General features: G+C 42.8%; 1 protein-coding gene and 1 long non-coding RNA gene across 7 annotated transcripts in view; both read left to right on the top strand.

The window, feature by feature from the left end:
- Window positions 1–1557: 1557 nt before the first annotated feature.
- The window catches only part of jakmip3 (Janus kinase and microtubule interacting protein 3), a 28688-nt gene continuing 3608 nt past the window's right edge, over window positions 1558–26637 (top strand). The window contains exons 1-21 of one of the 6 annotated variants that reach the window (XM_008403041.3): window positions 1561–1862; window positions 2987–3189; window positions 3584–3826; window positions 6245–6484; window positions 7232–7420; window positions 9659–9772; window positions 9890–10045; window positions 10326–10463; window positions 10530–10565; window positions 10691–10762; window positions 11394–11498; window positions 11638–11766; window positions 11854–11937; window positions 13062–13124; window positions 13470–13568; window positions 13666–13764; window positions 13937–13996; window positions 15389–15454; window positions 15975–16043; window positions 17177–17254; window positions 23007–23240. In XM_008403041.3, the coding sequence (XP_008401263.1) occupies window positions 3055–3189; window positions 3584–3826; window positions 6245–6484; window positions 7232–7420; window positions 9659–9772; window positions 9890–10045; window positions 10326–10463; window positions 10530–10565; window positions 10691–10762; window positions 11394–11498; window positions 11638–11766; window positions 11854–11937; window positions 13062–13124; window positions 13470–13568; window positions 13666–13764; window positions 13937–13996; window positions 15389–15454; window positions 15975–16043; window positions 17177–17254; window positions 23007–23240 (2409 nt within the window). In that variant the 5' untranslated portion in view covers window positions 1561–1862; window positions 2987–3054. The other 5 variants (XM_008403042.3, XM_017303462.2, XM_008403043.3 and 2 more) reach the window with 5 other exon arrangements.
- On the top strand, window positions 23247–26075 carry LOC145549068 (uncharacterized). The gene is made up of 2 exons (XR_014085005.1): window positions 23247–24019; window positions 24380–26075. It is a non-coding gene; the product is annotated as an uncharacterized LOC145549068 (long non-coding RNA).

Here is a 26637-nt window from a genome sequence, read left to right as displayed (position 1 = left end):
ATATTCAAAGAATTGTGTCTAACTCATAATTTGTAAGAAGTGTGGAATGCAATATGTAGGAGAAACTAAAAACACTATACTAGTAAGGTTTGCTCAACATAAAGATAATATTCTCAGAAAAAGAAAAACACAAACACATTTAGTTCAACATTTTATTTCTCATGGTTGGGAGTCTGTCTCTGCCACTGTAATACAGGCTGATCTTAGATGGACAGTGGGCCAACGGCGAACAGCTGAAAAACTTTGGGTCTCTAAACTAGATACTAGACATCCTAGAGGCCTTAATGAAAAGTTTAATTAATGTATTTTTTACCACCTCAGAGGAGCCATTTCTTATATGTCAATTTGACCTATAATGATTTTCTAACTACACGCTTTTCCACATTCCTGTAACTTTATTTTTTATAACCTTACCCCAATTATTAACCCCTAACCATTTTGATCCCTAACACCTCATTTTAACCCATCTTAAACCTAATCTTTGGACCTTTCATGCTTTTATCGTTGAAAAGAAAAACAGTTAAAACTAATTTAAGAGGAAATTTTATGGCAAATATAAATTCAATTTAAATCTGAGTCGGGGTTCTGAGAGGCCAGGAACACTGATGGACTGTGCATCATAAATTCTGTCGCTTTCGACAACAGAATTGAAACTTTGTTTCCCCTAACACAAAGTCTTGACAGATGGCTATGTTTGCTGTTCCCATTTTCTTGACATAATCCTGTTTGTAGAGCAAGTTTGCATCTGACTGAGTAGGAGCAAATCTTTTAAAGTTTGAGCAACTACAGGTTTCATGAAAAAAAAACCTTATTAAATAAGCGCCTAGCATGAGGATAAAGGTTTCACCAGAAACCCAGACAGAAAACTTCAATAATTTTTCTTCCTCATTTCTGCTCTGTGTTAGATTGCTGTATTTTATGTCTGTTGGTCCTCTGCACCCACCCACACACACACACACACACACACACACACACACACACACACACACACACACACACACACACACACACACACACACACACACACACACACACACACACACACACACACACACACTCTGTTAGTGAAAGGTGAAATTGAGCTGATTTCATCTAGACCCAGAGTAAGGAATGATAGAAAGCAAAAGGATGGGAGACATGTTGTCTCTGAGCTCTACCTGTCGTGTTGTGCTGATGAAAGCTGCTGCAGTCAGCATTGTTCCCTCCAGCTGATTGGTCAAAAGTGTTTCCTGAAATATCATTATGCCACTTTTCCCCTCCGGTTTATTTCCTGGCATGTCTGTTTTCTATTCTTCACACCCAGCAGCAGCTCAGCTGTGGAAACTCTGGCATGGATCTCATTGTGTTCTGATCGTCACTGGACTCCTGGTCCACCCGACATTAATTACACATTAACCAGCAACCTTATGTCAGCTAATGTTTCTGTTGTCATAGAAACCATCTTCATAGTATCAACAGTCGCCTGGTAGGGTCTCACTGCTAAGAGATGCTAAACCTCCAGTCAGTTGTGATGACAGGCTTTGTCCTGCAGGGGGAGAAAAATCAGAAAACTGAGCTGAATCACACCAAGGGATGCTGGGAGGAGAGGAAGAGGAGGAAGAGGAAGAAGAGGAAAAGGAGGTGATGATGTAAGCAGAAGCTGCAGAGATGCTAGCAGCCGAGTGACAGAGGAACCCAAAGTGACGGAGCCAACCAGCATCTACAGGCTGGCAGAGAGGCAGCAGCACACACACCCCGACACACACACTCACCCCGATACACACACACTGTAAGCTGCAGTGGAGCTAGCTTCTGATAGCATGCTGCACAGGAGGCTGATCAGCACAAACAACGATGAGGCGTCCAAAGCATCCTGCTGCACGGTAAGTTCTGCATCTTTCTGCTGCTGATGCTGACAGCTGATCCTGTTCCCATGGAAACAATCAACCTGTCACTGCCCTTCATCACACAGAAGGATCAGGAAGTCTCTGCAGAGTACGAATAAAATACTGGACAGTTCAGAACAGAGACTCTACAGGGATGCAGCTGAGCTAGCAGAACCACAGAGAAGCACAGAAACTATCAGGATGCAGCTGCTGCACAAACACTACAGATGGATGTGACTCCTGAAATGTTACTGACATTTATCCAAAATACACAATATTATAATACAGTGACAGCACACTAATCCAGCTGGTACTTAAGAAATAAATACTGCAGAGAAACACGACAGCAGATGACTGACAAACATCTCAGATTGTGACGCTCCACTAAAACTAAACACAAACACATTATGGAGAATAATTATTCAATCCCCAGACAATTTCATGACCTCACAAATAAATGAACAGTTTGTAATTTTATGGATGGTCTATTGAAAGAAAATCAACAAAAATGTGAAATACGGGTTATAAATACATTTATTAAAGTTTCCTGCAGATCCTGGAGCAAAACGTGTCTCAACAGTTGAATCTGGACTCTTGCAGCAGCACAGATCTTTATTGAAGTTGGTCACCAGGTTTGCAAACAAAGCTCAAAAATCCTGAAGGTTGGCAACTTTTCTCTCTAGTTTTCCTTCACCTTGAGGTTAACTTCTCCTCAGAACGAAACGTCTCAGTGGTGCAGAGGTTGAAATGCAGCAGGCAGATTTAGTAACATTTGTCTTGCAAACATATAAGGCCATATAAGGAATATAGTACCGGACACTCACAGGCGGTTGCTGTCAAATCCTAAAATGTTTTTAAAAAGCATGGTGACGGTCATGCTAACATTAGCCAATCTATCTAAAGAGGATTAGAAAATTCTTCCCCTTGATCAAATATAAATCAGATTATCAAATTAAATGTTTTGTGCTAGTGTTTGTCTTTCTCTCTTGAAATATGCTGACCACAACGGACTTAATTTCTTTCAAAAATATTACAGAAATCATCTGCAGAACCTGCTGAGCTACAACACAAATCCTTCACATCCTACAGAGCTACACAGTGACAACTTCCTGTGTCCACAGGTGCAGATGTAGGAAGGATCAGGCTGACATTTAGCTGGAGGAGGGCGAGGAGCCAGCAGCTGTTGGTTATGTCAAAACGAGGAGTAGCAGGCCGAGGAAAAGGAGAGCGACCAGACGCCATGGCAACCCTTCAAGCGGCCAATGAGGAACTGAGAGCCAAACTGACGGAGATTCAGATTGAACTCCAACAGGAGAAAAACAAGGTTAGGACTGGAGATCCAAATGTCCCACTGTGACTGCAGTAGTTTCTTTAGTAGGACAACTACAGGTATTCTCAAACCAGAACTACTAGTTTCTGTGCTACTGTCAGAGACACTACTATAGTAGCCTTTGCTATAGTTACTGTAGTATATTCTGTAACCCAATGCATTTACTTTACCAATTTGTTACTGTAGTAACTCTAGTGGTATTAATACAATTACAGTAGCAATTCTACTTGTGCTATAAAAGTTTCTGTAATAACACCGTTGTTGTATTTATCACTTTTTTGGGACTAGTACAGTTTTTGTGGTACCTCCAGTAGTAGTACTTGATGTACTGCGGTACTGTCAGTAGTACTATGTCTGTGTGAGGTACCGTTGTTTCTGGCTTCAACAGGTGAGCCGCCTGGAGAGAGAGAAGAGTCAGGAGTTGAAGGCGGAGCATAACCGTGCAACGGTCACCCTGACGGAGCTGAAGACCAAACTCCATGAAGAGAAGCAGAAGGAGCTGGCGGTTACCAGGGAGACGTTGCTACGGCAACATGAGATGGAGCTAATGAGGGTCATTAAGATTAAAGATGGAGAAATCCAACGTCTGAATGGACTCGTCCAAAACCTGAGAGACGGATCAACGGACAAGGTGATCATCAACTGATCGTCAATATTTCACAACATCCATCCATCCATCCATCCATCCATCCATCCATCCATCCATCCATCCATCCATCCATCCATCCATCCATCCATCCATCCATCCATCCATCCATCCATCCATCCATCCATCCATCCATCCATCCATCCATCCATCCATCCATCCATCCATCCATCCATCCATCCATCCATCCATCCATCCATCCATCCATCCATCCATCCATCCATCCATCCATCCATCCATCATCCATCCATCCATCCATCCATCCATCCATCATCCATCCATCCATCCATCCATCCATCCATCCATCCATCCATCCATCCATCCATCCATCCATCCATCCATTCCATCCATCCATCCATCCATCCATCCATCCATCCATCCATCCATCCATCCATCATCCATCCATCCATCCATCCATCCATCCATCCATCCATCCATCATCCATCCATCCATCCATCCATCCATCCATCCATCCATCCATCCATCCATCCATCCATCCATCCATCCATCCATCCATCCATCCATCCATCCATCCATCCATCCATCCATCCATCCATCCATCCATCCATCCATCCATGGGATCCTGAATTGGATCCAGAACTTTCTGGATTTTCTGTCCACCCTTCCTGGTCCAGACTTGCTGCTCTAATGAATCATAGATTTTCCTTTAATTCAGGAGCCAATCAGATGCCAGGAATCAGAGCATCATCAGCCAGGTGTTCAGTGAGATCACTAACCCATCTCTCCTGTGGTGATTGTCCTGGTTTCTATTTCTGCTGCTCTGTAACAGTTCACATGACTGGTTCTGGTCCAAACAGCCCATTTGACCACATTCTGAACTGCTTAGCTTTGCAGGTCAGGGTGAAAGGTCACCCTCCCTATAAGCTTCAGGGTCAGAACTGGTTTGGTGTTTTTACCAGACTGCCTCCACTGGTTACTTTTTTTGTTTCACAACATGTTTACAACCTTTCCCAACCCTCATAAATCAAAAATCACAAATACTAAAAAAACGGAAAAAAAACCAACCAGGTCAGTGCATATCAAATCAATAAAAGTTTCACAAAAGATTAAATATCCTCGATGTCAGCAGAAACAACCACAGTAAACAGAAGTAGTCACTCGCCAGTATTTTCCAAAGCAGTAGGTCATCATACAAGTTTACTTGTTCCAATGTTGCAGGAGAGGAAACAGTTCCAGGATTTATTGAAGTTCTCCATGTCATCATTTAGTTTGGCCAGCATTTGTTCATATGACACTATTTCCAACATTAATTCCAACCAGCTCCTAATATTCGGAGCGATTGGAGACTTCCAATGTCTGAGGATTGTTCTGGCAGCAGTGACCATCCCCACCTGCATTACAGTATTTTGGTGTTTTGACATATTAGGCATCACTGTTTGATCCCCCAACAAGCAGAGTCTTGGTGACATAGGTATCCCCACACCTATCCACTTTCCAATGTACTGTAATACTGTTTTCCAGAATGGGGAAATTCATTTACATTCCCAGATCGCATGGATAAAGGTTCCCGGTTCAGTTTTGCATTTCCAACATAGGTTATTGGTGAGCAGACCCATTCTATGGAGCCTGGATGGGTGAAATAAAATCTATGTACCATCTTATAGTGTGTCTGCCAGATAGTCCCCAGACTGACATATATCTTTTTGCATACTATTAAACCATTTGTAAAATGTGGATGGCCTATATTTAATTCTACTTGAGCCCATAAATTCCTGTATTGGATTATCCTTATATATGAATTTGTCTTTAATAATACAGTCTCTAATTTGTAGATATTTCCAGAAACTATCCTTTTTTATATTATATTTCAGCATGACATCTGAAAAAAACATAAAAACCCCGTCTGCATACAAATCATCCACAACACGTGTTCCCTTCACAAGCCATTGTTCCCAGTAAACAGTTTTCCTTCCAATACAGATGGATGGATTCAACCACAGTGAGGAAACAACTGTTTCGAATGTGACATCCTACATATTTTATGTTTCTCCTTCCATATTAATTTAGAATGTGCCAATACTGGATTTGTGGGAAGAGGTTTTCTATTATCCGTTTTACCATGGGAAAGAATATCTATCGGTCTAAAGGGGTTAACTAATTCTTCAATATTCATCCAGCTCAGCTTTGTTTCGGACAACCTAGATTATACAGTCTTACGTTAGGGAGGGCCTATGTCCCTCCACTGGTTACTTTTAAAATACAATAAAGTTTTTAAGTTTGGCTGCTTTGAAACCAAGTTGACTTCAAGTCTGAACTTCAGCTGGACTGGAAAGAAGTGAACTGAGGTTCTGTTTTCTGTTTCTCACATTGGGATTAAATCTGGATTTCCAGATGGTTTTGCCTCAGAAGGCGCTCCTGTCCTAACCCCGACTCTCTGTGCAGGTGAGAAGCACCTTGATGGGGGAGGTGGAGGAGGCGAGGAGGAGCTGGGAGACGGAGCGCTGTCGCCTCCAGCAGGAGCTGCAGGAACTGCGGGGAGCAAAAAAACATGCAGAGGAGACCTTGGCACTGGCTCAGCAGGCCTGCCAGGCCAGAGCAGCCGAGCTCCGATCGGCACATCACCAGCACCAGGAGGAGCTCCACAGAACCAAGAAAGACTGTGAGAGAGAGATCCGGCGACTGGTAGGGGGCGCTGTGGCACAAACACAGTTCACACACTGATAGCTGAGCTACCAGGACAAACTGATCCTGTTTCTTCATTTATCTGCTGACATTTCTCCAGGTTTCCAAACACATGAAGAAATCCAAATCATCCAACAGCTGATAGTTTGTACAACTTTCACTGAAAGGAAAACATTGATCCATTTTCTGATCCACTGAATCCTAATTAGCAGAACGTGTTTCTGGGATGATTCAGCCATGTTTCACTCTGTCACTGACTGGCACTGAGCAGCGGCTGTCCTGCTCCACCAGCATCGTTTTAGCTGCTGATCAGCATGTGACCTCTGACCTCTGTAGATTTCATCTTGGAGAGAAGATGGTTGTCATTAAGAGGTTCTGGTCCAGCTCGGTATCTGTCTGGAGTAGACGGCACACTAAGGTCAACGTTTTAGAATATTTATCCAAAAAAGTCAATTATTTGCTTCTTTTTTGTTTCTGTGGGTGTAAAAAAGGCTAGAAGTCGAAACAAAAACCTGTTTTCCAGCTGGACCCGGTTCACCTAACTGGAAACCAGCTGAAGTCGAGTTCCGTCTCATTTCAGCACAACATGCTCTCATAACTGCCAGCTGCAGTTTTTCTTCCAAAGCAGCAGACTCATGACCCCACCCATCACCTGTCTGTCTGCCCTGATGTTCCTCTCTTCTACCTGTGTGATGATGCCTGACTAACCCTCCGCCTGTCTCCCTGTCTGTCTCTCACCATGTGCAGATGGATGAGATAAAGCTGAAGGACAGAGCAGTCAGTGTTTTGGATAAAGCTCTGGGGCTGCAGGCTGGCCACGCCCACCGCCTCCAGTTACAGACTCAGGCTGCTGAACAACAGATCGCTGCTCTGAGAGACGCACAGAGGGCGGGGCTAAACCCTCCTAACTCCACCCCTAACAATGCTCTTTTCTTTGTAAGCCCCGCCTCTTCCTGCTTTTTTAAAAATGCATGAAAAAAGTCTGGGATTTTATCTTTGCTGCCCCCTTGTGGCAACATTAGAAACATTTTCAGCTCCTGCTGGTTCCCTATCATATATTTGTGAAAGGGCAGGAAGTCATTTTCTATATTAAATTAAACCAGCATTGTGAGAACCAAAACCATTAAGGGCCTTTGCAACATTATTCCCATTTGCAGGAAGAATGTGTCAATCCACTTCATTTGAATTATTTCCTGGAAATTTTAAGCCATATTCCTTTTTCAACCATTTTAATTTCACTTTCTGCCAATGAAGTCTGTGGCAGATACAGTCTGTTTAAGTTATAATGGCAGACATGCCACATAAAGTCCCCAGAATTAAATATTCAGTTTTATCTTCACTAACTGTATCTATAACCTCTGACCCCAGGACAGTGGTCTGCTGTTCTTCCATCCATCATATATTGAGCCAGTCTCATCTTGGCTTCTTTTCCTCCATTTGGCTTGATCATGTTTAGAAATCTCTCTGGTTGCATTGAAAAATAAATCTTAAGAGATTAAATTCTTTCCAATGCTGCCCTGGAATGCCTTTATTAGTGGCTTCCTTAAATTTCCAAAGATATACTGACTTTGTCTTAATAAAGCCCAAGTTAAATAAGTCTAAAGAAGTTGTGTTTGTCCAAATTCTAAGAACCTCTGAGGTGATTCTAGTTGAGAGGTTAGTTTGCAGTAAACAGCCTGCAAACTAACCTCTGTGCATCCAGTGTTTGAATCTATGGCTGATAATATTCTCAAATTTCTTTTGTTTTTTCAAATTTCTCTTGCGTGTGCTGTGGTGGCACAGGGGTTCAGCACAACCCACATATGGAGGTCTTAGTCCTCGATGTGGCCGTTGCAGGTTCGATTCCCGACCTGGCGACCTTTGCTGCATTTCTTCCCCTTCTCTCACTTTCCTGTCAATTAACTATCAAATAAAGGCCACTAGAGCCATTAAAACCTTTAAAAAACAATCACCTTGCTTTGTGCATCTGGAATTGAATTATTTAATTTATCAACAGATTCTTGCAGCTTCTTATCTTCAAGTATAATTTGAGGAGGTTTATCAGGTTGACCGTGTTCTGGGTCTTTCCCAGTACAGGTCACACCAGTTCACCAGGAATTGGGCAACTTTGATTGTTAGTTGGAGTGTCTGACATCTGCTTGCAGGTCAGACACCAGCTGATATCAACCTGTTCAGGTAACATGTTCATCTTAATCATGTCTATTCTTACCGGTAATGGTTATTGTCCATCTGCACGAAGAATACTTTGGTGACAGTTTTTATCAAAGAGAGGATAAAATAATTGGTATGCAGGCCAACCAACACACACAAAACACAGTGTGTTTGTGTTTGTGGAACCTAATAAAGTTGTGCGCCTAACTTTATTAGGCGCTGGTCTAATAGTTAGTTAGCCTTAAATAACCAAGCAATAATAATAAATGCTTCACCTTCTCCTAAGTGAAACCAGTCAACTGTGCTCTTTGTGTTACTCCCTCTAAAAAAATCTCACCTTCAAAAATCAAGGTGTCATGATTTGCGGTGAGGCAGACGCAGAGGATCCAGGTTGAAGTGAAGAAAATTATGGTATTTTAATGAAGAAGTAAGCAATACAAAAGTCCAGGCAGCACAGATGAGCGGGAGGCTAATGGGTCACAACTGGTTCAAATAAACTGACGACAGACTTGAAAGAAAAGTCAGTAGCATAAACCACTAGAGGAGAACAAGGAACACAGGTGGGTTTAAATACACAGGGAGACAATCAAGGGAAACAAGGACCAGGTGAAAATAATCAAGGGGTAAACGGGACAACACAGAGACTCCACAGAGCACAGAAACCTAAATCTAAGTGCTGATTTATTTACCTGTGATCTGTCACAGCGTCTTCCATATATGGGCATCTTGTCCCCAGATGTCCTGGCAACATACTGTTAAAGATCAGGTACCAACTGTGGCTCCCAAGGGCCGAAACATCCAAACACTCCGATCGTCTGACCTACGTTAGCTTTCCATCCACTGACTGTTTGCTCTTATCCTCATCTGTAAAGTTGAAGATCAGCTGATCGGCCAATGAAAGCCACCCTGATCATTAATCTTTCTTTAAATGATAAAAACTAAATATCAGTGGTGTGAACAGCTCTGTTTACTGTCTTGTTTGTTCTCTTGAACAGACCTTTGACCCTCTGATCTTGTGTGCAGTCTCAAGACGATCGAGACACTCGCAGGTTTCAGCTGAAGATTGCTGAGCTCAGCGCAGTCGTCAGGAAACTGGAAGATCGAAACTCTCTGCTGTCTGAAGAGCGAAATGAACTGGTAAAGATGTGCTGCCCTCCGGAACACACCCATCTAAAGCAAAGCGATTTCCCTAACTCATTCCTACTCAGCTTTTTACTCTTTGAATTTATTTTAAAATATTTTTGTCCTGTTCAGCTGAAGCGTCTGAGAGAAACAGAGAGTCAGTTTCTTCCTCTTCTGGATAAAAACAAACGTCTGAGCAGGAAAAACGAAGAGCTGGCTCTCGCCCTGCGTCGCCTTGATAACAAACTTCGCTTTGTGACCCAAGAGAACCTGGAGATGGCAACTATGGTAACTATGGTGACCACACACAACACTCATTTTTCCATTTGAACTAACTGAGCAATAATAACATAAAAATGCATCCAGATATCAGCTGACATAGAAAAACACCTGAGTCCAGTTACTTCATCCCACCAGCAGGTGTCAGTGTTCATGTAGAACCCAGTAAACCCAAACAGGCAGACACGCTTTCAGTTCAGCCTGGTAGCTGAGCCTTGATCCGGTTCTGTTGGTTCTGAACAGTCAACAGAACCGTCGGTACCAGCCCGATTTCTTTGTTTGTCTACAGAGGAGACCCAGTTCCCTCAACGATCTGGACCGGAGTCACTCCTCAAGTTACCATGGCTACCACCAGGATGAGCGTGAGATGGAGTTTCTACGGTTACAAGTGGTGGAGCAGCAACACGTCATTGATGACCTTTCTAAGGTTTGACAGAAACTACAGCAGTGTTATGACTTTGACGGCCATTTTAAATCTCCTCTGTGATTTCAGGCTCTGGAGACGGCAGGTTATGTAAAGAATGTTATTGTAAGTATTGAGCAGCTGCTATCAGTACCTGTGAGGTACTTTCTATGCGTACTTATCTGTGATATTCAGTTAGCTGATGAGCTTCAGGTCAGTGAGGATGAATAAAGATGTTTGGTTTGTTCTAGGAGCGAGACTTGTTACTGAGGTACCGACGTCAGGAACCGGTGAGGAGGAGGAGAACCTTCAGAGCCTGCAGGGTGAGAAGCTTCTGGTATCACCAGAACCACCCAGCAGCCGAGCCGTCGTCATTACGCCAACATGAGTACCAGAACCACAAAACCTCGTATTACTAATATTTGTACTTGTGCTGCAGATAGCTGTGCTCCTACAGATACCTCTACTACACCGTGTGAACTCGCACTGAACCAGTCATTTATCTAATAGAACTACTACAAATAGTTCAGTAGAAATACTCTGAATAGTTCAGAGATCCAGTTTTAAAGCCTTCAGGTTTTTGGTTCTGAATGATGTTCTGGTTCTGGTCTTCATTTCAGGCCGATGTCCAAAGGAGTGACAAACCATCCTCAAGTAAAAGTAGTAGTACTCCATTGTATTTATACTTAAGCAGAAGTAAAAAGTAGTCTTCTTAAACTGGTTCAAGAGTGAAAAAGTATTTGCTAAAATACTAAAGTACTGAGGAACTGGCCAGAATATCCAACATTTTAACATTATGGAATTAGTCAAAAATATAAAGTTATCTGCAAATTCAAAATAAAAATGAAAGTAGTTTGTACCCAGAACTCCCAGATCAGGATTCCAACAACTCCTCTGCTGTTTCTGAGGATTTGTTGACCTGCATGATGACATGCGTCTTGTTTTTGTCTGCAGGTCATAGAGACATTTTATGGTTATGATGAAGATGCATCGATGGATTCTGACGGATCGTCTTTGTCCTTCCACACTGACAGAACTCCAGATACGGAACCTGATGAGGTAAAAGTTCAGAACTTAAACCAGCCCCATTTTAATGATCTCAGGCTCAACAGCTTCAGGTCCCGGGAGCAAGAACAAGAAGCAGATTTAAATGTTCGAACTGGTCTGAATGGTTTTGCCGACTGACTGCTGGTTTCAGACTTGTGTTCGTGAGGAGGCAGAGCTTCGCTACCGCCAGCTTACGCAGGAGTACCAGGCACTGCAGCGGGCGTACGCACTGCTGGCCGAGACATGCGGAGGAAACTACGACGCTGAGAAGGAGATCAAGGTAGATGGCCTCTGAGCAAGGCAGCAGTAGAGAGGTGAATTCTCGCTGATCATGCTAAGGATGATGGTTCTGTCTCATGTGTTTCAGACCAGAGAACAGCTGCTGAATGAAATCAGTCAATATCAGAGCAGAGTGGCAGATCTGGAGTCAGCGCTGAAGCATCAAGGATTGGTAAAAAAAAATGAATTAAAAAAAAACCCTGCAAATTTCAGAAACTCAGACGTAGATGAGATCATTCAGAAAGGGTGAGCCTGATCAACAGGTGGGGGAGGGGCAGCCTTCAGTTTATTTCTGTATTTTTATTGGCTATCAGAGATCACCTGGCTGACAGCCCATCCCAATCCTTCCTGTCCTTCAGATGCGCATTCATGTTAAGTACGTCCCAATTCTTCCACTTCTGGCCTTAGCCACGCCCCTTTTGGGTTCTATTTCCGCCCTTTCTTGCATGCAGGCGGATCCAAGTACATTACCCACAATTCACTGCTGCATGTGAAGCTTGGAGTTAAACGGTGGATTTACGGCAATGTTTTTGGGGTGTTCAGTATTCAACACGTCATAAGAAAACAGATTTCAACAGGCAAATATCTCCTGCAATAACTCTGGAAAGCAAAAAACATCTCCAATATACGTTTAAAGTCCATTTTTTGTTGTATTTGTACGTTTCAGCAGTAAATGCCCAAACAGTGACCGATCCGCACTTTTGGACCTCGAAGTTGCGGTGCAGAGGCAACCTGTCCCAATTCTCACATTTTTGCACGTTTGTAACCTGAACACTGAACACCTTGTTCACTTTGAGTGGACACTTCATGGAGGGACTGGGGGCCTTTATGTTGATGTTTTGTTTTCATGACTTCTCAGATCAGACCAATCAGGGCCAGGTATTCCTCATCTCGTTTTGGTCTGTGATTAAGAGAACTGCTCCCTCCAAGGGGGTTGAGTCTATCCCAGTAGCAATTTGCCCTGCACAGGTCAAAGGTCGATCCCCAAACTCAAAAATTCCCTGTCTTTCAAAAATAGAAAGAAATGTTGGTTATTTTCCTAGGAAGTGTCAGAGTTCAGCATTATCTTTAAAGGGGGCCTATTATGCAAAGTTCACATTTTGCACATTTTTCTGGTTCTGGACCCGTTTGGGTCTCAACTGCTATAAAAACTGCCTGAGCAAATGGAGCAGACTAAAATCTTATCTACGAATGACTTACACAAAATGTGTAATGAACATATTTTGTGTAGCTTGGTGTGTAAACTGGTGGAACATGGTGAAAGGTGTCTGAGTTGTGTCATGTCTCTGCTCTCAGGACATGAAGTGGGTGGAGGAGAAGCAGGCGCTGTATCAGAGGAACCTGGAGCTGGTGGAGAAGGTGAAACACTTCACTTAAACTCCTGTAACTTTGAGGAGGTTCTGAACCATAAACAGCTTCTTGGTTTCTTCAGGGTTAACTAACCTCAACAGTGGAGATCTTGGAGTTATTGTTAAGGTGGTTCTGGACTGGGAATCAGCCTTTTGACCAATTCCTGTCAGATCAGTGGCACCAGAGGTTCAGTGTGGGTCACAGGTCAAGAAGACACCAGAATCTGATATCAATAAATGTGTTTTATTCACATCTTTAAAACAGTAACAGTAGAATGGGTTGATTCAGATGTGTGCGGGAACTGAAGCCCAAACTATGATCCCAGTGTTGATCCTGATTGTTGTCACCTCTCAGGTGGTGCAAATGGAAGGTGAGGCGCTGCGACTGAACAACTACATTCAGGACATCAGAGAACAAAATGAGTTGCTGGAGTTCAGGATCTTGGAGTTGGAGGTACTGCTGGCTTTGGGGTCATGGAGCGACGGTTGCATGGTAATTACTGATTAATCAATAACTTTCATTGTCATTGTCTCTGTTCCCATGGGAAAAGGAGAGGGAGCGCCGTTCACCCGGTATTAACTTCAAACAACTGCACTTCCCAGAAGGTCTCAGTCCCCTTCAGATCTACTGTGAGGCCGAAGGGGTCACTGTGAGTAGCACCTGGTCTCACCTGCAGACTAACCTGCACTCACCAAGCACTCAGACTACTCCTGAACTTTTCTGCTCATGCAGAAAACACCACAACATCCATGTGAAAACATTCTGTGGCTCATTATGAACATGTGAAAAACTCACCAATGGAATAACCCTTGTCCCAACAGGACATTGTCATCACCGAGTTGTTGAAGAAGTTGGACATCCTGGGGGATAACGCCGTAAGTGTATGTTGAATTTATCTTGTACATGTATGTGCTAAATATAACCATCAGATTGCTGTGGAACCATCCATGTTCAATTCTTTATAACTTTGTCTAATGCATTAAGTAAAACTACATGTTTGTTGCCTTATGCTACATCACTGATGACAAAATGAAAAGAAATAATTCCACTGATCTCAGAACCAGTTCTGGGGACTCCGGTCTGTCTCACTGGTTACTGGTTTGTTGGAGGCTCCCAGTTGGTCGCTGTGATCACCGGACGGGGGAAGCTGGTTTTGTCTCCTTTGGTTCTGAAGGACTGAAAGTTTCAGTTTTATTGCTCATATTACATCAACACACCTGAGCTTTCAGGGTTTAAGCCACGGATGTTTTTTGAACATCCTTGAATCTCATAAAGGACCAAATTTAAAAACACAGAGCACATACCAAAAAGGATTGTTGTGCTTTATTGTAAGTATTCCAACAGTAAGTCCACAGGATAAACCCCACCACCATGAATTCTTCAAAAGAAAACAAAAACCAATGTGTGCCTCTGTGGCGCAGCAGCAGAGTGACTGCATGTCCTTGTAGCTCTTGTGTTTCTGCTCTACAATCACGTCATGTTGGATTTTCTTCTCAGGCAGAGAAGTCAGTTCAGACTGCAGGACAACCAGCAGAACCGAGCTGCTTCCTCCACAGAACCAGGCCTATAGACTCAACTGGTGCAGCATGATCTGTATCATTTTAACATTTTAACATGAAGTAACCTTTATTCTACTGCTATATTCAAATTCAATTGGCCGTGGCCTGGCTAAGCCCCCAAGGTTTCAGGATCATAATGTCCCTACTGGACAACTGGGTCAACTAGTCACGAGTGACTGAGCCACTGGTCCATTCTGTCTTGGTTTGGTCCTCATTGTTCATTGAAACAAGGACAAGCTTATAATTATCTTCTGAAATTTAAAACTGTGCAGTTGCCCTGAAACATCATCCAGTCAGCTCAGATATGTTCACATTAGAGCTTTTTACATCACATCCTCCATTCTTCTCAGAGATAATCAAAGCTCAAGTTCTTCACACACTTTAAGATCCAACATGTCTGTTTCCTGTATAGTTGTTTCTCATAAAGACAATTTGTTCAGTGAAACCGTCAGCAACTTAAAATTTATTCAGCTTGGACCTTCACCCATCTGAACCAATCAGCAGCTGGCCATGGGAAGGACTGAGGAGAACCAGTGAAACCGTCTTTAGAGACCATCCTTAGAACTCGGTGTAAGGCAGCAACAGGCCCTAAACCCAATCTGAACAGACCCAACTTTAGCTGAAGGGCCTTTCACATGAGTCTTTCCTCTGTTTCTGTTGATACTCACTTGAAAATATGTGCTTATGATCTAACCTGCTGGTTTTTTCTTGTAGAATTTGTCCAATGAGGAGCAGGTGACCGTGATCCATGCAAGGACGGTGCTCACTCTGGCAGAAAAGGTGAGAAACATCTGGTCTAAAGGCTCCCACTTCAACTGATTTTAACACATCAAGCAAGAGAAATGTTTGCTTTCAATATATTTACTTGAATATCAAATGCAAAATGAAATGACTTTGTTAAAGGTAACAATAGTATTTGTTGGTTGGAGGAAAGCGGGGAAGGTGCCGTGTTTCAGAGGCAATGACCTCATCTACATGTTTCATCTAGATCAGTGGCCCTCAGCTCCCCGGCCTGCATCTTCAACATGTGTCTCTGTTCCAGAACAAATCCTTTCAGGACTTCCTCTGCAGCCATCAATGCTGCAGAGGCCATTTAACCACCCAGGCATGCAGGTCAGGTGTGTTTGTCTGGGTTAGGGACCCTAACCCCTACATGCAGACACTGATCTAGATCACTGAATCCAGATTCAAACCACTTGTGGAAACAAGCCTAGTTTAGTTGTGTAGAGCTTTTCTTGTCCTCTAGAGAAGCAGCGCCTGCACAGTTCAGAACCACCTGACTGCCTGTCTGCTCTTCCAGTGGCTGGAGTCCATTGAAGTGACCAAGTCGGCTCTGCAGCAGAAAATGTTGGACATCGAGAACGAGAAGGTAAAGACGACCTTTCTGCTGTCAGACCGGCTCTATAATCTGACAAAGATGTTTATAAATGATGTCTCCATGACGACAGTTAACCTGCTGCTGATGCTCTGGCGACAGAAACCTTTTCTAATGGACTCTATGATGGTTGAAAGAACGAGATCACGGGTACAAGCGGCCGAAATGGGTTTCCTCCTCCGCAGGGTGGCTGGGCTCTCCCTTAGAGAGAGAAGCTCGGTCATCCGGGAGGGACTCAGAGTAGAGCCGCTGCTCCTCCACGTCGAGAGGAGCCAGTTGAGGCTCGGGCATCTGGTCAGGATGCCTCCTGGACGCCTCCCTGGTGAGGAGGCGTCCAGGGGACCTGAACTCCTCACCAGGGAGTTCAGGTCCCCGGTGGGAGTTCAGGTCCCCGGTGGGAGTTCAGGTCCCACCGGGAGGAGGGGAGACCCAGGACACCTGGAGGGACGATGTCTCTCTATGACCTGGGAACGCCTTGGGGTTCCTGGAGGAGCTGGAAGAGGCTGGGGAGGGAAGTCTGGGCCTCCTGAGGCTGCTGCCCCCGAGACCCGAGGAAGGAAGGAAGGAAGGAAGGAAGGAAGGAAGGAAGGAAGGAAGGAAGGAAGGAAGGAAGGAAGGAAGGAAGGAAGGAAGGAAGGAAGGAAGGAAGGAAGGATGGATGGATGGATGGAGTATTAATGCAGAGGATCTGATTTTATCCATCGAATCATCACAACATGAAGCTTCAGTTCAGTGTGAATTGCTGGTTTGTAGCAATATCTCAGCAGAATCTGATAAAAGGTTAAAGGTCAGTGTGAGTGAGGGTTGCAGCTCCCAGATGAAATCATCTATCAACAGGAAGTAAAACTGTCTGACCAACATTTGTGTTTTTAATAAAATTATAAATGAAATCTCATGACATCAGTGGAAGAATTGATGAAAAAACTGATTTTCACACAGTTTCATAATCGTTTTAAGCAGGAAGATCTGAAGGTTTTACTCACTGACATGAACTTTAAGACCATCAATAAGTGAATGACTGTAGTCACAACTGCCACAAACCGATTCACAGTGTTTGAATATATTTCTATCATCAGAATGATTCTTTGAAGCTCAAATTCATCATATTTTGTCTGATTTGTCTCCAGGATCTCTTCAGAAAACAGAAAGGTTACCTGGATGAAGAGCTGGACTTCAGGAAGCAGTCCATGGATCAGGCCCATAAGGTCAGTCTAGCCACATCATTTCCTGTATTTAGAAACAATATTGAAATAAGAACAAACACATCCAACAACCCTCCTCTTTAAGTTATTGTGCTATGCTAATAAGCTACTCTGCCTCAAAAAGTAGCTTAGATTAGAAAGAAAATCAAACAAGCAGAAAACATATTGAAATGGAAAAGCAGGAAAACAATGATCCGTTGATAAACACTTTGCGATGTTCCAGTTATTACTGGAGAAGCTCTAACTAATTAGTTTTTAGTCTGGATTTAAAGGAACTCAGCGTTTCGGCTGTTTATCAGTTTTGTGGTGAATAGAAGCTGAAAGCTGCTTCTCCATGTTTGGTTCTGGTTCTGGATGCAGAGCAGAACCAGAACCAGCAGGTTGATCCAGCAGCAGATCTTTAATCCGTTTAGTGATTTATGAACTGGCAGCAGTTTAAAGTCTCAGTGATGGAATGTAGAACCGGGTGGCATAGAACTGGGTGGTGCCTCCACCCTCCTGGTTCTAGTCAGAACCAGCTGGTGTAGATCCAGGTGGTGTAGAACCAGCTGGTGTCTCCACCCTCCTGGTTCTACTCAGGTCTCCAGCTGCAGCTTCTGGTTTGTCAGTCTGACCTGCTGCAGGAATCAAAGCCACTAAACGCCTGGATGATTTTTTCAGGTCTGAGACTTTAGTCCTCTGGGGCCTCGTGTATAAATGCGCAATTTTCACACTAAAACTTGCCGTACGGAAACATTTAGAAAAGTGGGGCGTACAAAAACAATGGGATGCATAAAGCCGCACCTGGCCGAGCACCTTTACTTTATAAATCCTAATTTTTAGGAAATAGAGCAGCTGCTGGTCGCCTGTCGCCACCCATAAATACATATTAATGTAAATTAGTATAAATACCTGGAAGTCTGACACCACGGGAAGCAGTAACCATGGCAACGTCCTTGTCTGTTGCAATATGAGTTTATAAAAATAAAAATTATATATTTTATTTAAAAGGTGTTTTCAGGACACATAAGGTTACCTCACAAAAATAAAAATAATAAATTTTAAAGAAAAAAATAAAATCCAAATAAAATCTCTAAATAAAGAGATCATGAAAACGCCAGTTAGAACAGCAGCAAAGCGTTCAGCCGGGATTTAAAGACAGAGAGTCTTTGAGTGGGAAAGTGGACGTTTATTCGATATAGTGGACTCATGTGTATAAGTTGTACATTTACAGAATAAAGATGCTTTCTGTCCATAAGGCTCATTCACAAAGCAGGCGGCTCGATGGCTGCAGCTGGACCGGTACCGGTACCGCTCGGCTCCTGCTTTAAGTTTTGCTCAGAGATCCAGGAAGATCAGTCTGGATTAATCTAAACACTAATAAACCAGGAGATCAATATGATCTCTGATCAATCCTCCCTCTGAATCCTTCTGATGTTCTCCATCAGAGCCAAAATGCTCCACATTTTAGCGCAGCTACGTACTTACGGGATTGTCTACACACTTTAATCACCTTAAAAATAATCAAACCTGTTGATTATTTTTAATCAGCAGGTTGGAGTTAATCTGCTGGTCCAACCCTGTTTTCTTTTTATTTATTTATTTATTTATGATTTTTCAAGGTTAAACAGCCAAGATAGAAGAAGAAACATAAAGAAAAACAACAAAAAGTAAACAAAAGCAACAAAAACAAAAATCAACAAAACAGAACAGTCAAAACACTGTCAGCTAACTGAAGGTCTGATGAGAGGATAAAATATGGGCACATCAGACTGTAGAGTGTAATCAAGCATGAGACAGAGTCCAAGCGAACAACAGACATTTCTGGAGACATTGTATCAAACAGCTCACCATAAAATATGGAATATCAATAAAAGGTAAAAACAATCAATTATAATCACAGTAAAAATAATAATGAAGAAAAGATCAATAAAATTAAAGCTCCGCGGAGCCTCAAGCGGCCCTCGCAGCCAAGCGCCGCTCGGCCTATAGCCACCGCGGGGGATCCAGCACCGTCGCCCGCCTGCCACTGTGTACGCTCTCGAGCAGGATAAGGGCGCGGTCGCCAGGCCATGCGCATCGATCAGTTCGGCATGGTTCCCTAACGACAAACTGAAAATTTGGTGCAGATCGACCGATGTAACGTATCCAGTTTGGTGCCAATCGGAAGGTGCATGTGTGAGTTAGAGACAATCGTATGCATATGGCGAGGGACAGCCAGTTGGCCACGCCCCCACAGGTCAGCCAGCATTGATGGAGTTCATCATCAGGTCATTTTATGTCAGTTGGCAGAGGATTAATTCCACAGTAACACAGTAAAAGTAAGACATACAATAGAGAAAACAGGTGAATTTTTGTCGGAAGTGGGTGTGGCTAAGGTGATGTCATCAATTGACCATGTGAATGTGATGAGGAGTTGTCTGTAGTAAGACATATGAGGTCTTATGCAGCTGTGACCTATGTGGAAGTTATCGCATCTTGATATTTCATGGGGAATAGTCAAAGTCTGGCACTTAGCCACACCCACATGCTTTGACATACAAAAATTCCTGTGATAACTTTTGACCTTTAATGTCTCAACTCTCTGTTGACTGAGTTTGAAGTCTGTATCTCAAAAGATGTAGGAGGAGTTCGATCAGATGCAACATCTCTGAAAAACAGGAAATGGCGTCTTTGATCCAAAATGGCCGACTTCCTGTTGGGTTTGGACCATGGCTCCAAGACTTTCTTGTAGATCCTGATAAGATACACATGTGTACCAAGTTTCATAATTCTAGGTTAAAGCATGCCTTGGGACTGATCAATTAAAATATTGTAGGGGGGACCATAGAGAAATTAGGCCATGCCCCCCAAATATTTTTATGGATTCCTGTCGAGGGGCCCACAAGAATCGATCCAAGTGAGTTTGGTGCAGCTTGGCTCAAAATTGTGGAATCTAGAGCCAAACGTATGGCGACGGTGTTACAGGTCACTTTGCCACGCTGCCATGCCCACCTACTCCATGGAAAACAAACGGGGTTGGAATCTGTAACACACCAACATGTTTTCTGTCTGTGGACACAGTTTCATGTTGATTAGGTCAAAGGGGTCAGAAAGGGACCGTTCAGAGTAAAACATGACACTTCCTGTTTTCAGGGGGCATGGCCTAAGTGATGTCATAATTTGACCATTGGGTATTGTAGGGCACGCGATGATGATCAATCACTGAAAGTTTGGTGCCTCTGTGAGCTTTTTTGTAAGAGTTATAACAGTTTTGTGTTTCATGGCAAATAGGTGAACTTTGACCCCTGGTATCACCCCTTCAGCATGCACAAAAACTCACCGTTTTGAAAACTTTTAATCGGCCATGCCTTATGAACGATCTGACCGAGTTTGAAGCCGATTGATCGAAATCCCTAGGAGTTCGATCAAATGGGACGACTGTAAACGGCCAAAATTGGAACTTCCATCCAAAATGGCCGACTTCCTGTCATACTTGCACTATGACATTAATTGTAAATTCTGAGTATCTTGGAGAGCTCTACAAGTGTACCAAATTTCAAGTCTCTACGATAAAGTAAGTGAATAGGAAAGGGTCTAGGTGGCGCTGTTGAGCCGTTTCTTTTGCGATTTTTGCTACGACATTAAAATACGTAAATTTTACACGGGCTCTATGCGGCCGCCAAGTTTGGTGAGTTTTTGAATATGATAAAGCCCCCAAAAAGCCAATTCATTTGGCACCAGAATCATAATAAACAGCACAATTTCAATAGGCCTTTGCAGCGCTTAGCTGCTCGGGCTAATAAATTAAAAGAAAATACATGTCCAGATGAATACGACAGTCATTTTAGCCCATTGTTTTGTATGTATCTATTGAAAGGACCCCACACATCAAGGAACTTCTGATGATTGTCAGACAAAGAGTATCGAATTTCCTCAAGATAGATACAGGACACCACATCCATCCATCCATTTTCTTTGCACCCTGGTCCCTTAGTGGGGTTGGGAGGGGTGCTGGTGCCCATCTCCAGCTAACATTCCGGGCGAGAGGCGGGGTCACCTGGACAGGTCGCCAGTCTGTTGCAGGGCAACACAGAGACACACAAATAACCATGCACACACACACTCACACCTAGGGGCAATCTGGAGAGGCCAATTAACCTGACAGTCATGTTTTTGGACTGTGGGAGGAAACCGGAGTACCTGGAGAAAACCCACCATGCACAGGGAGAACATGGAGACTCCATGCAGAAAGACCGGGGCCGGGAATCAAACCCAGAACCTTCTTACTGCAAGGCAACAGCTCTACCAACTGTGCCACTGTGCAGCCCCAGACACCATATCATTAAGCCATTTCTTAAAACAAGCCGGGGTAGAGGATTTCCATTCCCGCAGAATAACCTGCTTTGCTACCACTAAACCAAACATTAGTGACTGTTGTGCCCTGCGACAGACTGGCGACCTGTCCAGGGTGACCCCGCCTCTTGCCCGAAACGTTAGCTGGAGATGGGCACTAGCAACCCTCCTGACCCCACTAAGGGACAAGGGTGTAAAGAAAATGGATGGATGGATGGATGGATGGATGGATGGATGGATGGATGGATGGATGGATGGATGGATGGATGGTGACTGTTGTAGAGACATGGGAAGAGTAAGAGAGGATTTAGAGGAACCCAAAATGATCAAATGCCTATCCGGACATAAACATAAAGGCTTGCCATAAGCGTTGCTATAAAATTCAAATATCCTACACCAGAAGTTTAGGGCAGGAGCAAAACAGATGACCCAAAGTCCCATCATCTAATTTACATTTGTCACATTTTGGTGAGACGCAGGGAAATAGCTTATTAAGTTTAGTTTTAGAAAAGTGCAGCCAATGGAAAACTTTGAATTGAATAATTTGCGGTCTAGAATTAATAAAACAGGTTTTGATTCTCGACAGACTCAAATCCCATTGCTCATCCGAAATCTCACCTCGTGTATCCTGTTTTATTATATAGCGAGAATGAAATGACCCCATAGACGCATTTCATGTGCTCACAGATCAATGAGTTACATCTTTATGAGAAAAAAACTGAGGAAAATTACTATTTGCATTTGAGCGAGGTTTTCACATCTTTTTATTTTTATTTTCTTTTAGGTTTAGCTCATTGTCTGAGGATAAATGCGGTTCAGTTTCATCGTTTACTTTTAAGCAATAAAATATTAAAATCATGAAAAACATTGGTTTGATGCTTCTTGGTCTAAAAAACAGTGAATGCCGTCAGTTTTCAGAGTATTTAGGTGAGTTTTGACGCTTTGTAGTTTGATATTGTTCCCAGAAAAAGTTTGCATGGCTGCCGCATATTTTCACACCAGCGAAAAAGTGTGCATGTATTTACACACACTTTGACGCAAAGTTCATTTTTATACATGCGGTCTTGTGGGTAAAATATGGCGTCGCACATGTTTTGTGCACACGCTGCTTTATGCATGAGGCCCCTGGTCCTGGAAATGTTCTGCAGCTGGTACAAGGCCCACTTTGGAACTGGCTTTATGTGGCCAGTTCAAAGGTCATCACTACATCATGATAGGTCAAAGGTCATCACTACAGGTCAAAGGTCATCACTACAGGTCAAAGGTCATCACTACATCATGATAGGTCAAAGGTCATCACTACAGGTCAAAGGTCATCACTACATCATGATAATGAAACATTATCCTCCAAACTGATAACAAGATGGAGTTTCTCCTGCAGTCTTTGGTTCCAGGGAGACCAAAACTAAAAGGACATTTCTACCATCTGTGTTTGACTCAGAGGATCTTGGAGCTGGAGGCCATGTTGTTCGAGGTTCTGCAGCAGGAAGAGGCTTCCAGGACTCCTGGACTAATGAAAGGAGAGGGTCGCCTGTCTGACATGTTAACAGAAGGAGAGAAAGAGGAGCTGAGGAGAGCCATGGATCAGTGGAAACGATGTGTAATGTGTGAGCTAAGAGAAAGAGATGCCCAGATCCTCCGAGACAGGATGGAACTGCTTCAGCTCACACAGCAGGTGAGCAGCTTCATATATTATAGATACATTAGTTTTAGTCACAGTCTGGTTCATAATCCACAAAGAATCCCACTTTTGCCCAATTACTATTCATTTCAAAAGAACTAGAGCCATGTCAAGTAGTAAAAAGCTCCAGATGACATCAAGTCTTCCCTTCAGTATGAAACCTAACAGCTAAGGACGAATCGGTGTAACGCAGTGGTTCCCAAACTTTTTCTCCTGTGCCCCCCCATGGATTACAAACGGCTGTCTGGTTGAACTACGCAGTTTGGGGGGGTGGGGGGGTGTACTTTTTTGGTGGCAAAATGAATGTAAGTAGCTGAACATAGACAACATCAGTAGCCTACAGGCTACTTGTTGAGCTTAAGGTGCTGTATTGATATTAGCTAGTCATCTTTTAGCTAGCATTATCTGCATCCAACCGCTTTACTCAACAGTCGGTTAGTTAGAGGGGAAAAACTATGAAAAGTTCTTTACGTTTTGCTGGTTTGCTGCCATGATCCTAACACACCTGCGTAGCTCTGCACAGCAGCAGCAGCAGCAGGTCTCCTTCACTGCCGCACAGGTGTAAACCCAGCACAAGAGCCGTAGCCATAGACATAATATAAGAGTAGACCACGCATTGGCTGCTCCGGCGCAGGAAATACGGCGGCCATCTTGGAGAGGTCGTCCCTCCTACTTTGCTCAAGCAAACAGCAGAAGATGCCTCAGCACTGAGGGATATTGTTGTTCTGATCGATGGATTATTGATGTGAGGCTCCACAGACAACATTTCACAAGTAAGATGGACATATTATTGTGTATATATTGTGATTATAATATTACTTTACTGTATTTATGTCCGCCGGCGAGATACCAGCTAATATTAGCTACAGTGCTCGGTGTAATACGGGTTCAGCCGCTATGAAGGATAACTGAGATTCTGTAAATCTAAAATAATTTATTATTCTCTAACATTGACTTAGATTATCTGACACAAGAGCCTATATTAGAAATGAAACAATGTAACATATTATAAAACTTTTATTATGTGTTATAGCTTTCACCAGCAAAGTTTACACAGGTGGTAAAGACTATTATTTATATGTAATTCTCTCACTAGTAAGATACATCCTAAATCTTCTGTTTTTGTTTTGAAGGTTTCCTAAAGACACGATGTGAGGAAGAAGAGGGAGAATCTATAAAGAGAGACGGATTCACTGCAGCACGGATGAATCTCACATCAGATTTTGGACTCAATCTCAGTTGCTGAATCTCTGAAGATAGAACTCGTCGGCTGAAAAACATACTTATATGTATATTAGAGGTGTACCGATCGATCGGTCACCGATCATAATCGGTGCTCGGCGATCATTGGCTCCTGTTGCCGATACCGATCACCTGCATCTCATTTCTCAGCCTGCCTGTGCAGCTGGTCTCCTCTTTCCTTCACTCTGCCAAACGCGCAGCAACAAATCCTAAGCGATGTGGAACTATAACTATAACGCACTGAGTGAATGGGGACGTTTGCGTGTTGCGGCGGAAAATTGAAGCAGGTCAAAAAGCATCAACACAACGAAGCTAATACGACATAAAAACAATGACATACTTGATGGAGTTTGGCTACATCGAGGCTCACTGCAGTAAAAAGACATATAGAGGATCAGATGGCAGTTAAAGCAGCACAGCTACAAACACTCACCCGGATTAGCATGACGGTCAGAAAGCTAAACAAATAACCCGCAAAATGATTTAAGTCTTGGAGCTGCGATGTAAGACGCTGGTTCTGCTCTCGCTGTTGAACCGCTGCTACGCTACAGGTAGTAATATTTCACAGACGGAGCGCCGCTTCTGCTCCACCTGGTAGTGACTCTCACACCGAACCTCTGCTTAAAGCTGCAGCATCTAACCTAAAAAATACATTTTACATACGTATTAAAACTTTCGCTGTCCTAACATGAGACAGATAATCTCTGAAACAATAATCAATCTCCTCCCTGCTCTGCATAATTACTCCGCTCAGTCAGAAACAGCCACTCGCAGCTAGCCGCCATGCTATCAGGAAGTGCTTTTGTTTGATATCAGGACTAAACTTTGGAGATGCTGAGTGCAGAAGAACAAATTGGGTTTCTGGAGATTTTTCATTGAATTAAAATACGGTATTAAAGGTTTGTTCCTGGCAGAGCAGAAGAGAAACCAGAATTTCACAGCTACCTGTGAGGTTCATTCATCTGTTTCTCTTTGCCCAGATGGCTGTAGAGCCGGATAGTGTTAAGAAAATACATTTAAAATAAGTTAGTTTTAGAATTTATCATGACTTGATTGAAATACCATAATTATAGTTTTAAAATTTATAACATATTCTGACCTATTGATCTATATTTTACTGTAGTTAAAGCAGATCTCTGATCTGTTCTTTGTCTGTTGGGAAACAATCAGTAGGAAGTTCTAGCTTTTCACACTGATCTGTGAAAAGCCATAAACCACCATGAATTCAGAGAGTCTGCTTCTACCTTATTTAACAAAAGGTGTTTGATCTTGTGAACAAATTGCAGGGACTTTCTAAATTCAATAAGGGCCAGAGATGCCTTCCAGTTGGTCAAGTAGAGATACGCCTTATTTGAATACATTAAGAGGAAAACACACCTACAGGTATAAAAGTTTGTGCACAAGGGAAACAATTTAGAAAAAGCTGATTTATTTTACTTCTGCACCAGCTCTTTCTCCAAGGACGTCCTTGATATTTCTCTGTCTTCTTGTCTCAGGTAACAATGTTTGTATCTGTGTTTCTCCAGTTTCCTGTTCTATCTTATACTTTCTTCTGATTGGATTAAATTCTGTAATTCTGTGACGTCATCACGCATTGTTGTGTTTCTGTCCCCACACGTGGCCACGCGAGAAAACCCGGGATCAACAGGAAGAATCAGAGCCAGAGTTTTTTTGCTAAATTTAATTGTATAAAAAAAATTTCTTAACAATATAAACATGTATCCAATATATATTATTCAGTATTAATCATTATTTATTTGTGTTTGTATAGTTATATAAATATGTATTGATATTACTAAATAATTTATTAAATAAGTTATGAACGGCTGTGTGCTTTGTAATATGCTCATCATACATCAATATCAGAATATTCTATTCCTATTCTATTGTTATAGCCACTAATCATATTTATGCTGAATTATGAATTAAAAACATACTTAAATAATACAATTGTTTATAAATGTAGCTTTGATAGATGATTGAATATGGTTTCCAGTAACAAAAAAACATGTTATGATTGATTAAATGCGTTGATACGTCATTGTGCTGCTAAACACATAACGCTGAGTGGAGTGGTGGACCGCTCCAAGATGGCCGCCCTAAATCTCGTCAGCGACAATAGGAGAGAGCGGCCATGAGGGTCTATCCT

This window comes from Poecilia reticulata, chromosome 19, assembly GCF_904066995.2.
Source record: "Poecilia reticulata chromosome 19, P_reticulata-male-v2, whole genome shotgun sequence".
NCBI classification, from domain to species: Eukaryota; Metazoa; Chordata; class Actinopteri; order Cyprinodontiformes; family Poeciliidae; genus Poecilia; species Poecilia reticulata.
This window is presented reverse-complemented; position numbering and strand designations above follow the sequence as displayed.